Source organism: Zingiber officinale, chromosome 1A (genome assembly GCF_018446385.1).
Source record: "Zingiber officinale cultivar Zhangliang chromosome 1A, Zo_v1.1, whole genome shotgun sequence".
Classification (NCBI taxonomy): Eukaryota; Viridiplantae; Streptophyta; class Magnoliopsida; order Zingiberales; family Zingiberaceae; genus Zingiber; species Zingiber officinale.
In genome coordinates, this window is record NC_055987.1 from 22,848,683 (window position 1) to 22,862,510 (window position 13,828).

At 35.3% G+C, this 13,828-nt stretch overlaps 1 protein-coding gene across 2 annotated transcripts; it reads left to right on the forward strand.

Moving 5' to 3' along the window:
* The first annotated feature begins 7,904 nt into the window (after nt 1-7,904).
* On the forward strand, nt 7,905-10,322 carry LOC122001090 (glycine-rich RNA-binding protein 5, mitochondrial-like). Of its 2 annotated transcripts, none has more exons than XM_042555680.1 (4): nt 7,905-8,094; nt 8,717-8,785; nt 8,878-8,984; nt 9,918-10,054. In XM_042555680.1, the coding sequence occupies exons 1-4, from the start codon at nt 7,974-7,976 to the stop codon at nt 9,969-9,971; spliced, it is 351 nt and encodes a 116-aa protein (XP_042411614.1). In that variant the 5' UTR covers nt 7,905-7,973; the 3' UTR covers nt 9,972-10,054. The 2 variants fall into 2 exon arrangements, with proteins under 2 accessions (XP_042411614.1, XP_042411608.1); XM_042555674.1 differs by having other exon boundaries at nt 7,911-8,094; nt 9,926-10,322.
* Nucleotides 10,323-13,828: the final 3,506 nt, after the last annotated feature.

Below are 13,828 nucleotides of genomic sequence, written 5' to 3' on the forward strand. Positions count from 1 at the left end.
CCATAATCTTAGGGCTAGATGTACATGACTTGTACACAAGCTTTCCCTATGATCCTTAATTTCTTGAATTAGGGTCATCTAGGTACAAGGACAATGCACCTTGATCCTAACTCATGATCCTAATATCTCACACACATCTAAGGTGTATCAAACCACATTCAAGTCAATTTGATGTGAGATATGGGTTAAGGTCAACTTAGGCTAAGTTCTCATGCATTTTCTAAACACCAATTTGATCTCAATATCAAATTATATGTTTGTCCTCAAATCAATTTCATTGATTATAATGCAAGAGATGATGACATGGCATATAATGATATCATAAGTAAAAACATGTGCCAATGTCATGATGTCATGGCATAAAGTTTGAAAACTTAAATAAAGCATGACATATAAACTAGCCTAAGCATTATCATGACATTTCAAATGATAATAATATAAATATGATGTCATGGCATGGAATATGGCAATCAATCATGGCAAGTTAGCACAAATAAAATACCTAAATTCCCTATCTAAGTATCCTTAGCCTTAGCTAACTTAAAATCTAACCCTAGATTGCCCATATATCCCTAAGAGAAAACCAAAATCCTAATTATGGTATTTCTCTAGGTTTTCTTAAATTGTGCCAAATAAGATTAAAATCGATATTTTTCAAATATGGCACAAATTACTCTTCAAGGAGTAAATAATAATTCTTTTTCATTTTCAAAGGTTATCAAAACCTTGAAAATGCTCCTTGAGTGTCAATTTCCTCAAAGTTGGGTTAACTACCCTTCTAATTTGAGTTGACACTCTCTAACCCATCTATGGGATAGAGAAGATGCTCCTAGGAACCCAATATCTATGTGAGCTCATTGGGTTCACTAAATATTCACTAGGGATGACTTCCCTAGCAACCCTCCTAATGGCCCTCTTAGGCTTTGAAGCCTTGGTCATTTGGGACTCATCAAGATCGACTCTAGGGGTGACTCCCCTTGTGACCTTGGTGGTGGTCTTCCTAGCCCTAGGTTTTGTTCCATAATCGAATGGAACACTATGATAAGTGGGCTTGACCACTTGGGACTTAGGTTTGTGACCCAAACCTTTCTTGTCCTTGGACTTGGGTTTTTGACTCTTAAACCCTAGAGATGACTTCTCCATGTTTTTAAGAGCCTTTTCTAAATTGTCAAGTCTTGACCTCAAGACTTGATTTTCCCTCTCTAATACCTCAAGTGTTAATTTGTCATTTTCTCTTGAGATATTCCTAGGCATGTGTCTAGTCTTCTTGGGATTTCTACCTAGGTTTTCCTTAACTTTAGAAGCGTTAATCCTAGGGTTGGTATTTCTAGTGTTATCCTTACCTAGGCTAACATGTTTAGCTCCTAAGCACATGTATTGGTTCCTAAAGTTAACATGCTTATCATTATTAACAATTGCAACAAAACTACTAGCATGAGTTTTATTAGAATTGCAATAATGAACCTTAGAGATTACCTTAGGGTTTGCCTTAGCCCCCCCTATTGATGTGCTTGGTTTCTTGTCCTTGTGAGGTTGCCTCCCCCTCGGACATTGACTCCTATAGTGTCCCCTTCGCTTGCATTGGAAGCACACCACGTGCTCCTTGCCTTTGTGTATCGGGCCTCCGGCTTCCTTGACCTTAGGCGCCGGTGGAGTCTTCCTAACTCTCTTTGGACATTTGCTCTTGTAATGTCCACACTCCCTACACTCAAAGCATATTATATGTAACTTATTTGAAATTGAGATGCTTGAGTTACCTAGGTTTGGGGATGGGTGTGAGCTTTCTTCTTCAACCCTTCCGGAGGTGGAAACTTCTTCTTCTTGCTCCGAACTTGAACAAGAGGAACTCTCCTCCTCTTCTTCCTTGGATGTTGAGTAGCCCTCAACTCACAATTCGCTCCCTCCATGATGTGAGCTACTTGGCTCACTAGGCTCCTCTTCATGGCTTGAAATGGAGCTCTCCTCATGGTACTTGGCCAAGTTATCCCATAATTCCTTGGCATTGTTGTAACCTATCTTACACAAGATGTTAGTAGGCAATGAAAATTCAATTATTCTCGTTACCTCTTCGTTGATTTCGGATTTGTGAATTTGTTCTCTTGTCCACTCCTTCTTCTCAAGTGGTTTTCCTTCCTTATCCACCGGAGGAATAAAACCTTCTTGTACACAAAACCAATTCATTATGTTAGTCATAAGAAATTACTTCATTCTTACCTTCCAATACGCGAAGTCACCGCATTCGTAGAATGGTGGAATGGTGACATCTTCTCCGAGTAGATCCATTCTCTAGCTTTGCTCCCACGGGTGTGAATCCGATGAAGAGCAACCTTGCTCTGATACCACTTGTTAGGATCTCTTCGTACGGCTAGAGAGGGGGGGTGTGAATAGCCGACCCCAATTGCTCGCGTTTTTTTCTCTACGCAAGGATGTAACGAGGTTCGGAGATGAAACTCCTACTCCTCGGCGTGTCCGTAAGGTGGACGAAGCCTATCAATCCGTCGGTGGATGAGTCCCCGGAAAACCGGCTAAATCAAACTCCTTGTGGGTGGAGAAACCTCGCTACAATCACTTGCAACAGCAAGCTAAGAGTACAAGAGAATAGCAAGAACAAAATACAACAGGAATGTAAACACAGTAGCTTGCCTTCTCGTCGACTGGGGTCCCGGATGAAGTAGCAACTTCACGGACAGATGCAACAAGCAACTCAGTAGCAGCTGATCCAGTCGTGGAATGAAGCTCACGCGAAGCTTCGACAAGGAGGAGCTCAACAAAGCTCAAGCACAACAGCACTTCACAACAGGAAGGAAGAAGAAGAAGACCTCTAGCAGCCCTCGACCCCTTTATACCTGAAGAAGACGGTGAAGAAACTAGCCGTTGCGTAGCAACGGCTAGAACCTGGACATCGGTCTGGGGCTGATCCGATCGGTCGTGGGGACCGATCAGGCCTTGGGTCCCAGACCGATCTTAGCTCTCCCAGCCGTGAGCGCACTCGTCTCCTGATCGGTCGTGGAGACCGATTAGGCATACACCTGATCGGTCCCTGGACCGATCAGGAGCTTCTTTCTTCACTTCTGATCGTCTCCTGATTGGTCTGTGGACCGATCAGTAACTCCACAGTATGCTACTGAGTGGAATCTGATCAGTCACCAGACCGATCAGGAAACACTGAGTATCACTGGATCGGTCTGCTGACCGATCCAACTCCTAGGTTTAGAGTGCCCTCTCTAACCTAGTTCGGAGAACGAGCTACCGAGCCCTCTCCGACTCCATATGCCAAGCTTCACTCACTTGGACTTCTCAACACCAGATGTCCGATCACCCTTGATCTATCTGGATTTTCCCTTGCCCGGCTTCACTCACCAGGACTTTCCACCTGGCTTCACTCACCGGGATTTCCACACTGCCTAACATCCCAGTTAGGACTTTCTCACTGCCTGGCTTCACTCACCAGGACTTTCCAACTGCCTAACTTCCCAGTTAGGACTTTCCCACTGCCTGGCTTCACTCACCAGGACTTTCCACACTGCCTAACATCCCAATTAGGACTTTCCCACGTGCCAAGTTCCCTTCTTGGACTTCTCCGTGCCAAGTCTCCATACTTGGACTTTTCCCGTGCCAAGTCTCCATACTTGGACTTTTCCCGTGCCAAGTCTCCACACTTGGACTTTTCGCGTGCCAAGCTCCCTGCTTGGACTTTTCCCGAATCACGGTCAACCAGGTCAACCTTGACCTAAGGTTGCACCTACAATCTCCCAAACACCTATTCTTGTCAAACATCAAGAATACAACTCTCTTCTCGTCAAACATCGTCAAACATCAAAACACAACTCGAGTCAGGTCAACTCGAGTCAGGTCAACCTTGACCTAAGATTGCACCAACACTTACTCCATGTGATCCTCTCTGTATATGCCTGATCGAACATATTATTAGTCGTCCCTGTTGGTTTCCGCACAACGATGTTTGTGTAGCCGGTCGATAATAGAACCGGATGGATTTATATGGTTCTATACCTGTCCCTTGTATGAACAAAGGTAAAATAGCTTCCTTTACGAATCTGGCCAAAATTCCAGATGCATTTTGCCTCCAAGTTATTTTACGCTCCGCCGGGCAAAAAGCCTACTGGGCTTAAGGCACTCAACTTCATATTACTGTCCAGATGGATTTCCAGAACACACAGGTTATCATAGTATTTCTCAAACAGATTTCCAACATGCCCAGAGCGTTATATTATTTTCTAAACGGATTTTTAAATAATCTTCAATACATAACAAAGCAGCTTAATGCAAGGACAGACATAAAAACGACCGGCCTTATAGTCTGACCAAGATATATCGTGCAGTACATGACTGAGCAACTTAATATGAAGATAGGCATAAAAACGACCGACCTTATAGGCCAACCGAGATATACTCTGCAGATAACATCTTAACAACTTGTCAGAATATAACAACCATGTGTCAGAGAATATTTTTCTGGAACATTCTTCAAGGATTATTGTGTCTTCCATCAGTCGACCACTTATGACAACATATTTCTTCAATGACATCAGTTATAAATGACAAAAGAGGTATAATATGGGTAAGTGGAAGATTTATCGGACAATTATTATACATTACCCAGGTTGTACATTCTTTTTTACCTAACAACCTCTGACACACTTTGTTACCTTATGATTATTGAGGTTGTGAGATATGGTATATAAAGGGGGAGTCCTCTCCGTGAGAAAGGTACGTTCTCTGAAGATCTGTAACTTACTTTGCGTGCATGTTTTCTACTGTTCTTCATTCATCCGTCCAAACTTGTAGTGACTTGAACGTCAGAGGGCATTCGCCAAGGACTCCCCCTTGATTTTTAGATGCTAACATTTTGTTAACTCGTCTCCATGTGCATAAGATCGAAAAAAAGTTTTTCTATGAAATAAAAAGTTTTTTTATCAATCAACTATTAAGCCATCATGCTCAACATATTATCTCTGCCGTCTTCGGACTGGATTAACTGTAAAATTAAAATGTGACCTTGAATCAATTATTCTTGTGATTCAGTGTAAGACATGACCAAGTCGGCAGGGCCGACTCAAGTCATAGGCTATTAAGGCCTATGCCTAGGACCCCTATTATATTGGGGCTCATAAATTTTACATATATATATATATCATATAAATTTAATATGAATATTAATTTAAAAACATATGAGTATGGATATTAAATATTTAAAATTATGGTTAAAATAAATTTTAGTTGAGATTTATTTTTATCGATAATTTTAATTTTTTACTAGTTAAACTATATTTGGTCAACAAATTTAAATTTTTTATAGATTAAATTCGGATCATTTTTATTTTTTTACTCGTGTTAGATTTAATTGATAATTTTAATTTTTTACCATTAAAATTAGATTTAGTTGGTAATTTTTTTTATTAAATTTAATTAGTAATTTTAGATTTTTTAATGATAAAAATTTAATTTATTAATCAAAATTAAATTTGGTTAAAAAATTAAAAATATTTATTGGTTACATTTTATATATATATATATATATATATATATTATCAAATATACATATATATATTTGATAAAAATATTTTTTAAAGTCAAAAACATATTTGTAGTAATATTTCTTTCTTAAAATTTATTTTAATTTTTTACTATTAAAATTAGATTTAGTTGGTAATTTTTTTTTATTTTTTTTATTAAATTTAATTAGCAATTTTAGATTTTTAATGATAAAAATTTAATTTATTAATCAAAATTAAATTTGGTTAATAAATTAAAAATATTTATTGTTTACACTTTTTATATATATATATATATATATATATATATATTTGATAAAAATATTTTTGAAAGTCAAAAACATATTTGTAGTACTATTTTTTTCTTAAAATTTATTTTTTTTCACTATTTTTAATAATTCACCATCAATCTTTTCTAGCTAAATATTTTTAGATAAATAAATTTTATTAATAATTTATCAAAGTTAAAATTAATAAAAAGATAGTTTAATTCACTATTTTTGGATTCCAAGGAAGAGTCTATTATACATCACTATATCTAGTACTCAAACCTATTTTCTTTAAGTCATACAATAATTTTACTATTGTATAGAGATTTTCCTTCCTAAAAATTAAAAATGATTGATATATTTCTAAAAAAATTATAATTAAAATGCATATTAATAGTATTACAATAATTTATTATTATTTCTAAATTAGATAACATAAAATATTTTTTATTTTTTAAATTTTACTAATAATATAAAAGTGAAGCTTGACATAAGATAAAATTATTATTACATATATTTTTATTTTTTATTTTTTATTTTTTATTTATCTGTTATTACTATTTTTAATTATATAAATAATCATTAGCAATATATTACTCTTTTAAATTTTACTAACAAAATTAAATGTCATCCCAATATATGATAAATATTATTATAATGGGTAAGATTTCGAATCTCAACAAAGTCAAGAAATATGCACTCCTTGTAGTGGCCAACTGTGACTTCTCGATTTACCTTCTTACAGATGGTCGTAGGGTCGGTTGTGTTAGACTGCTAGGACGGTAAATTTTATTTTTTTACTATAACTAATAAAATTAAATATTTTTAATATTTATTTTAAAAAATATTAAAAAAAAATTCTACCTAAATCTAAAAATGATTGTGACAGCCCTGCAAGTCGGACTGCTGCGACAAAGAAGACTAGGGATGAACAACAGTATGATTAAGGTGCACCGATTCAGGAAAGGCTCAAATAGAATCACATTTCAATGTAGTTCGATAAAATAAGTGAGCTACATAAATGTCAATGGATCTCGCCAAGTGCATTTTGATCTACGTGAACGGACCCACAGATTAATTTGCTTATAAAAGAATCATATATGAAATATAGATTTTGTTTATATATTAAAAGTAGATTAATGTACTTATAAGAGCATCCGATAAATATTTCTCTAATATTTAGATCACTCTTTCAGCATCCTACTTTTTAAATATCCTAATTTTATAATTAAATATTTCACTAATCAAATATTTATATATTCTATCATCAAATATTTGACATCAAATCTTCCGATCTACAGATATTGGATCAATCTTTGATCCAACTTTTATATTGGTGGAGGACAATGACCCTCCACCTGTTAATAAGTAGAGGTCATTACCTTCGACCAATCCCCTTGTCTTGGTCTAGAAACGGATCAAGAAAGGAAACTAGAGGATCTCATCGTCAAATATTTTACCTCAAATATTTTTGAAAAGTCTCTAAAAGAATATTTAAAGAAGATATTTCTTTCATAATTAATTATGAATGCTTTAAATAGATCTTACGAATTGACATAGTTAATATTTACATAGATGATTACTCGAATAACTCCTTAGGTTAATTTCAATAGATGTAAAATATCTCTGACCTTTTAAAAAAAATAATTAATCAGACTAGATAATGTTGAGCCTGTGGTAACCAGTCTGATCCTACGGAAGTTTCCCATCGACCATGAGAGTAAATCGGGAAGCGCTCGCAGCGGGCAGCCCAGGAGCCCAGCATTCTTTAGTTACATGTCCCATTTGGAGGAAAAAATTTCTACAAATTTATCATAACTAAGACTCGAATCGTGAGTACCTGAGTTACAATCTGAATACTCTACTACTGTACCATAATCTCAGGACATTTCCGACCTTCCAAAAGATCTAGGGTAGGATGAATATCTCCCCATAAGTAAAGGAATCTTGACACGGTTCAACAATGGAGGACAATACCATATGATCGAAAAAAAGGAAAACAGTTTAAATATAGAGTGATTATTTAATAAAATATAAAATGAAATACTATTTTCATAATTTAAATTAAAATGGTGTTCTCCTTAATTTTTTTTCAGCATACTTGATTAAATAAAAGTATTTTATGGCTCTATTAACCGGTCAAACCAACTGTGGGGGTTGGGAGTCCGTGTCTCGACTCTGGGCGTGAATCATGATGGCCACAAGCTCAGTGTCCTCGAATCTCCTACCTTCCTCTTCGTCGCGGCCGATAGGAAGTGCTTCCCAGGATTCCCCGTGCCGTCTCCCTCTCGCCAGTAGAATATTCGTTAGAAGTAAGTACCTTTTTTCTTTCTTCTGCCCCCTTTCCTTTTGTTTTCTTCAATTCGGGTTCGCTCTTGATTTTTGCGTTTTGATGACCATTCCGAGTCGTTGAACACTCTGGTGACGTTTACGTCATGTTTGATGCGCCAAATCGTGTATATACATATATATATTTACTCTTTTTTTCTGTCTAACATGTGTTTGTAGAAATTCCTGTTCCGCTATGATCTGTTCAGCTTCATAATTTTGTCTTCAGTTTCAACTTTTAAATTTTTTTGTCTTGATTTTGCAAAAGTTGGAAAAAAAACTTGTTTGTTTAGGTTTAAGGAGAGGAATTGCCTGTCTTGCAACAGCAATAGTTTGTGTTCGGTATAGACATTCTCCTCCTATATTTATTTTGTATGTAGTAAAATTAAACTGATGAGTTGAAAAACATAACAATAATAAGCGATCATTCTCAATGATCTATCTGAAGAGCATAGTTATAAGTAGGTTGATCATGAAACTGGAAATTATTTGTGAGCAGGATTTTAGCATGTCAAATGACAAGCAAATAATTATTGTTCAATTGCAAGTGATAAGGAGCCACTTTTTGTTTTTTTTTCATACTAACATCATGTTTGGTTACTGCAGATCTTCCATACTCAACTGGTGAAGCCACTCTCATAAAATTATTCTCAAAATTTGGTCAAATTGTAGAAAGTAAGTTTTTGATGGATGCCTTTGATGGGTAAGTTAGCTATTTTGGAATTAGGTTTAATTGCATTAAGCTGATAATTCACATTATTTGACAGTTAAACTCGCTAGAGAAGAGGAGACGTGGAGGTCAAAAGGGTATGCATTTATTCAATATTCAAGTCAAGAGCAAGCTGTTCTAGCCTTGGAAGAGATGGATCGAAAGGTCTTGCTCCTACCATCTTTTTCTTCAGTTTTTCTTCCTGGAAATCCATGTTATTATCTTGATGTTTTACTTCTTACTGATTAGTGCTATATGTTGCAGTAATAAAGTATCTCTAATCCTGAACATCCAGAGTTGTAGCAACTCTTTTAACTATGGGGTTATTGAGAGAAAATAGGTTTATTAACAATTATATGGGGCTCAGGCTTGGATGGATAGTAAAATGAGTTATTTTTGTAAATTGTGAATAGTACCTTAAGGAAGGCCACACCCATTAGAGTTAGTTAGTAATAGATAGACAAAAACATGAGAACCGGAATTCAAATTTCTCTGGCTTGTGTTTTTCAAATTGAAAGCAAGTTGTTAGGCATGGGTCCTGGGCTTGAAATTACATGTAGGGTATCATATTCTACTTGATTGCTCCATTCGGTTATCTACCTGACTTAACATTTAAATTCTATTATTGTCAGTGTTTGGAAAACCAAACTGAACCATTTGGTTCAATCGCTAGAACTTGGAACCCAAGGCCTGTCCAGTCCTTTCATTTTTTTGCACTCTTTTTTTAGTTGAACTGGATTTTTTTTCCCAATTTAACTGAAGAAACCGAACCCAATTTGTTGGCTCATTCACCCACTGGATTCTGTTTCCACAATACTTCTTGCTTATTCAATTTGCAAAGGCGTCACGTGCCCAATTTGCTAATTTGCTAATGGGTCACTAGGGCAAACCAATATGATTGCTCAACATCTTTCTAGCTTTATCTCTGTGTGTATATATATTATTTTTATATCTTCATCATCGATATGAACCCGTCATAACTGGGAAACAGTAGCCCAATTTACTTGCTTAATATCTTTCCAGCTTATGTCTGCGTGTGTTTGTGTACTGTTTTTATCTCTCCATCATCTATATGGACCTGTCATGACTGGGAAGCAGTTTTGCAGAGATTTGAAGGTAGGATTATCTATGCTGAAATTGCAAAGCCCTTGAGAAATGAATTTGGCGACTACCCGATAGGCTCAGGCCCCCCTCAACAGCTACATGCAGTAATTCCTTCAGCAATATAAGAGCAGTTTGTTGTTTATGGATGTTCTACAACTAGATAACTCATGATCCATTTTCTGTATTCGCTGCCATTCTTTGTCACTCCAACTCCAAAGTTGTAGAACAACTACTCTATATGGCCTTGAAACTGGATCTAGTAAAGGATCTAGTAAATCCAATGTTGCACTCCCTGCTGTCTATTCCTTGGTAAGATTTGAGGGTCCTTGATTTGTTTGTGCTACAGAAAACAGATGATTTCTCATATATTTTTTAGTTAAACCCCTCTATTTATTGTAAGTCTAACGTATATTTCCATGAATTTAGTATATGCATATGTAAATTAAGTTATTACATATTCCTTAATGTCCAAGATTTTGCACTAGATGATTTTCACAATACTTAAAAAACATAGCTTGCTCATGATGACCTTCAAGCATGAAGAAACTAGAACCCCTTGGACAATTGTGTTTCTCCCTCTTACCTCTCTACTTTCATTGGTCTCTTTGATGGAGCAAAGACCTATACATAAGGTAGAGGGAGGATCATTGTGTGATCTTTCATCTACACGTTCCATCAATGTGTACATTCAATTGTCTCTTAATTCCATCTATTCATTCTCATAATGCATGAATATGAGAATGATTTTTTATCTTCCTTTACATTTATTTGCATGAATATGAAGAGAATTGTCTCTTCATTGACCAATATGAATGTAGTCACTAATCATAATTGTGGCTATTTAATCATGCTATTTAATTACAATAAAATCAAAGAATATTGTGGCAAAAGGCGAATACGCTCGCCCCCAGCGCTCCCGTCAACCCATCCCAAGGTCAACACGAATAAAATCAAAGAACATGAACCATCATACATGTGTGCCATTAATAATAAATAAAATATTATTTCTAACATTCTCCCACTTGGCACATATGACTTTATACACTTCGATGCACAAAACATAAATTGGTCAATAATAAATCATCATTAAGCAACAACTAGTAAGGATCATGGCGGTTGTACATCATTAGTTGACATACTTCCTTCCATGTATCACAATATTAGTTCTATACTTAACATGAACTAAAATAAGACATAACATAGTGGTCCATCCATAATATTCTTATTAAAGACAAATCTTGTTAATAATTGCATAATTCATTCATGTATATACACTAACATAAAAAACAGGATACATTAATATCAGAAACAACATCCAAAGAGCTCAGAGAGTCAAATACAAAAGAGCATAAAGTTATTTATGGAGTCACTAACAATTTTTTATAATGCCCATCCTTATGACATGTTCATTAAATGTCTTTGGTGACAATCCTTTAGTTAATGGATCCACAATCATAAGGTTGGTGCTAATGTACTCAATTGACGCTCTTTGTTTATGAACTTCTTTAACGGTAAAGATTTTATTTCCATGTGTTTAGCACATTTTGAATACTTGTAGTTCTTAGAAAAGAAGACTACTGCGACATTATCATAATAAATTTTCAATAGCTTGGAAATAATGTCGACTATTCCAAGTCCTGAAATGAAGTTTCGCAACCATAATCATGAATTGTGGCCTCAAAGCATGCCACAAACTTAGCTTCCATAGTTGAAGCAACAATGATTGACTGCTTCGCACTCTTCCATGAAATTGCTCCTCCAGCTAATAAGAACAAATAGCCAAATGTGAATTTTCTAGAATCCAAGCATCCAGCAAAATCTGAATCTGAGTATCCTATCACCTCAAGATGATCGGATCTCCTATAAGTGAGCATGTGTTCTTTTGTCCCTTGTAAATATCGCAAAACTTTCTTTGCAGCTTTCCAATGATCCAATCCTGGATTACTTTGATGCCTGCCCAGCATTCCAACAGCAAAACTGATGTTTGGTCTGGTACAAGTTTGAGCATACATTAAGCTTCCAATGATAGATGCATAAAGAATTTGTTCCATTTGTTTCCGTTCCAATTCATTCTTTGGGCATTGCATAAGGCTCAATTTATCATTTTTCTGAATTGGTACAATACTTGAAGAACATTTTTCTATCCTAAATCTCTCTAGAACTTTAGTAATATATGATTTTGGAGACAACCCTAATATTCCTTGTGATCTATTATGGAATATTTCAATTCTTATCACAAAGGATGCCTCACCCATATCCTTCATTTTAAACTTCTCTGAGAGAAATTTCTTAGTCTCATGTAATAAACCAAGATCATTAGGAGCAAGTAAGATATCATCAACATTTAGAATCAGAAAAATAAATTTACTCCCACTTACCTTTAGATATATATACCTATCTATGATGTTTTCCTTAAATTCAAAAGAAACTATAGTATCATTGAACTTAAGATACCATTGTCGGGAAGCTTGTTTAAGTTTGTATATTGACTTCTTAAGCTTACACACCATGTGCCCTTTTTCTTTAATTAAAAAACCCTAAGGTTGGTCCATATAAACCACTTCATCTAAATCTTCATTCAAAAGGCGATTTTTACATCCATTTGATGTAGTTGTAAATCATAATGAGCTATCATTACCATAATAATTCTTAGTGAGTCCTTTTTTGGGACAGGAGAAAAGGTCCCTTTATAGTTGACACCATCTTTTTGAGTAAAACTTTTGGCAACAAGTCTAGCCTTGTATCGTTCGATATTGCCATTAGAGTCATGTTTAGTCTTAAAGATCCATTTACATCCAACTATCTTTGACCATTCAGGCAATTCAACAAGATCCAAAACTTTGATCCATTGATTTCAACTCTTCGATCATGGCATCGAACCACTTGGAAGAATTAACACTTTCCATGGCTTGTGAAAATGAAACTGGATCTTCATCAATACTTAAGTCAAATTCTGACTCTTGTAAATAAACCACATAATCATTCTAAATAGCTGATCTTCTTTCCCTTTCAGACCTTCTTAATGCTATTGCTTGTGGTTCATCAATATTATGTTCATTGTGAACAACATCATGGAGTATTTGATCATTCACTTGTTGTTCTTGTAGGTTGTCAAAATGTTCAACAACCATAGGAACAACAACTTGCCTAACTTCTTGAATTTTCATATCACGTGGTTCAACACTCCCACTAGTTTCACTATTCTCAATGAACCTTGCATTCCTAGTTTCAACAATTTTCGTAGAATGATCAGGATAATAAAATTTATACTCTTTAGAATTTTTTGGATAACCAATGAAAAATCCACTGGTTGTTCTTAAATCGAGTTCCTTTTCATGTGGATTATAAATTCTTACTTTCACCGACAACCCCAAATATGTAGGTGTCTTTAACTAGGTTTCTTTCCAGTCCACAGTTCAAAACGAGTTTTTGGAACTGCCTTACTAGGAACCCTATTTAACAAGTACATAGTAGTTTTCAAAGCATACATCCACAATGATAAGGGTAAAGGAGAATAACTTAACATACTCCTAACCATATCCATTAGAGTACGATTATGCCTTTCTGCAACACCATTTTGTTGTGGTGTCCCAAGCATTGTGTATTGAGCACAAATGCCATGTTGTTCTAAATATTTAGCGAATGGACCAGGGCACTGCCCTGAGTTATCATACTTACCATAATATTCACTACCCCTATCAAATATGATAATCTTCACCTTTTTGTCTAATTGTCTTTCAACCTCATTAATAAATACCTCTAAGATATTCACTGATTGAGATTTTTCATGCAACAAATAGACATAACCATAACATGAATAATCACCAATAAAGGTCATGAAATATTTGTCTCCACCAAGATATGGAACATCAAAAGGTCCATATATATCAGTGTGTATAATTTCT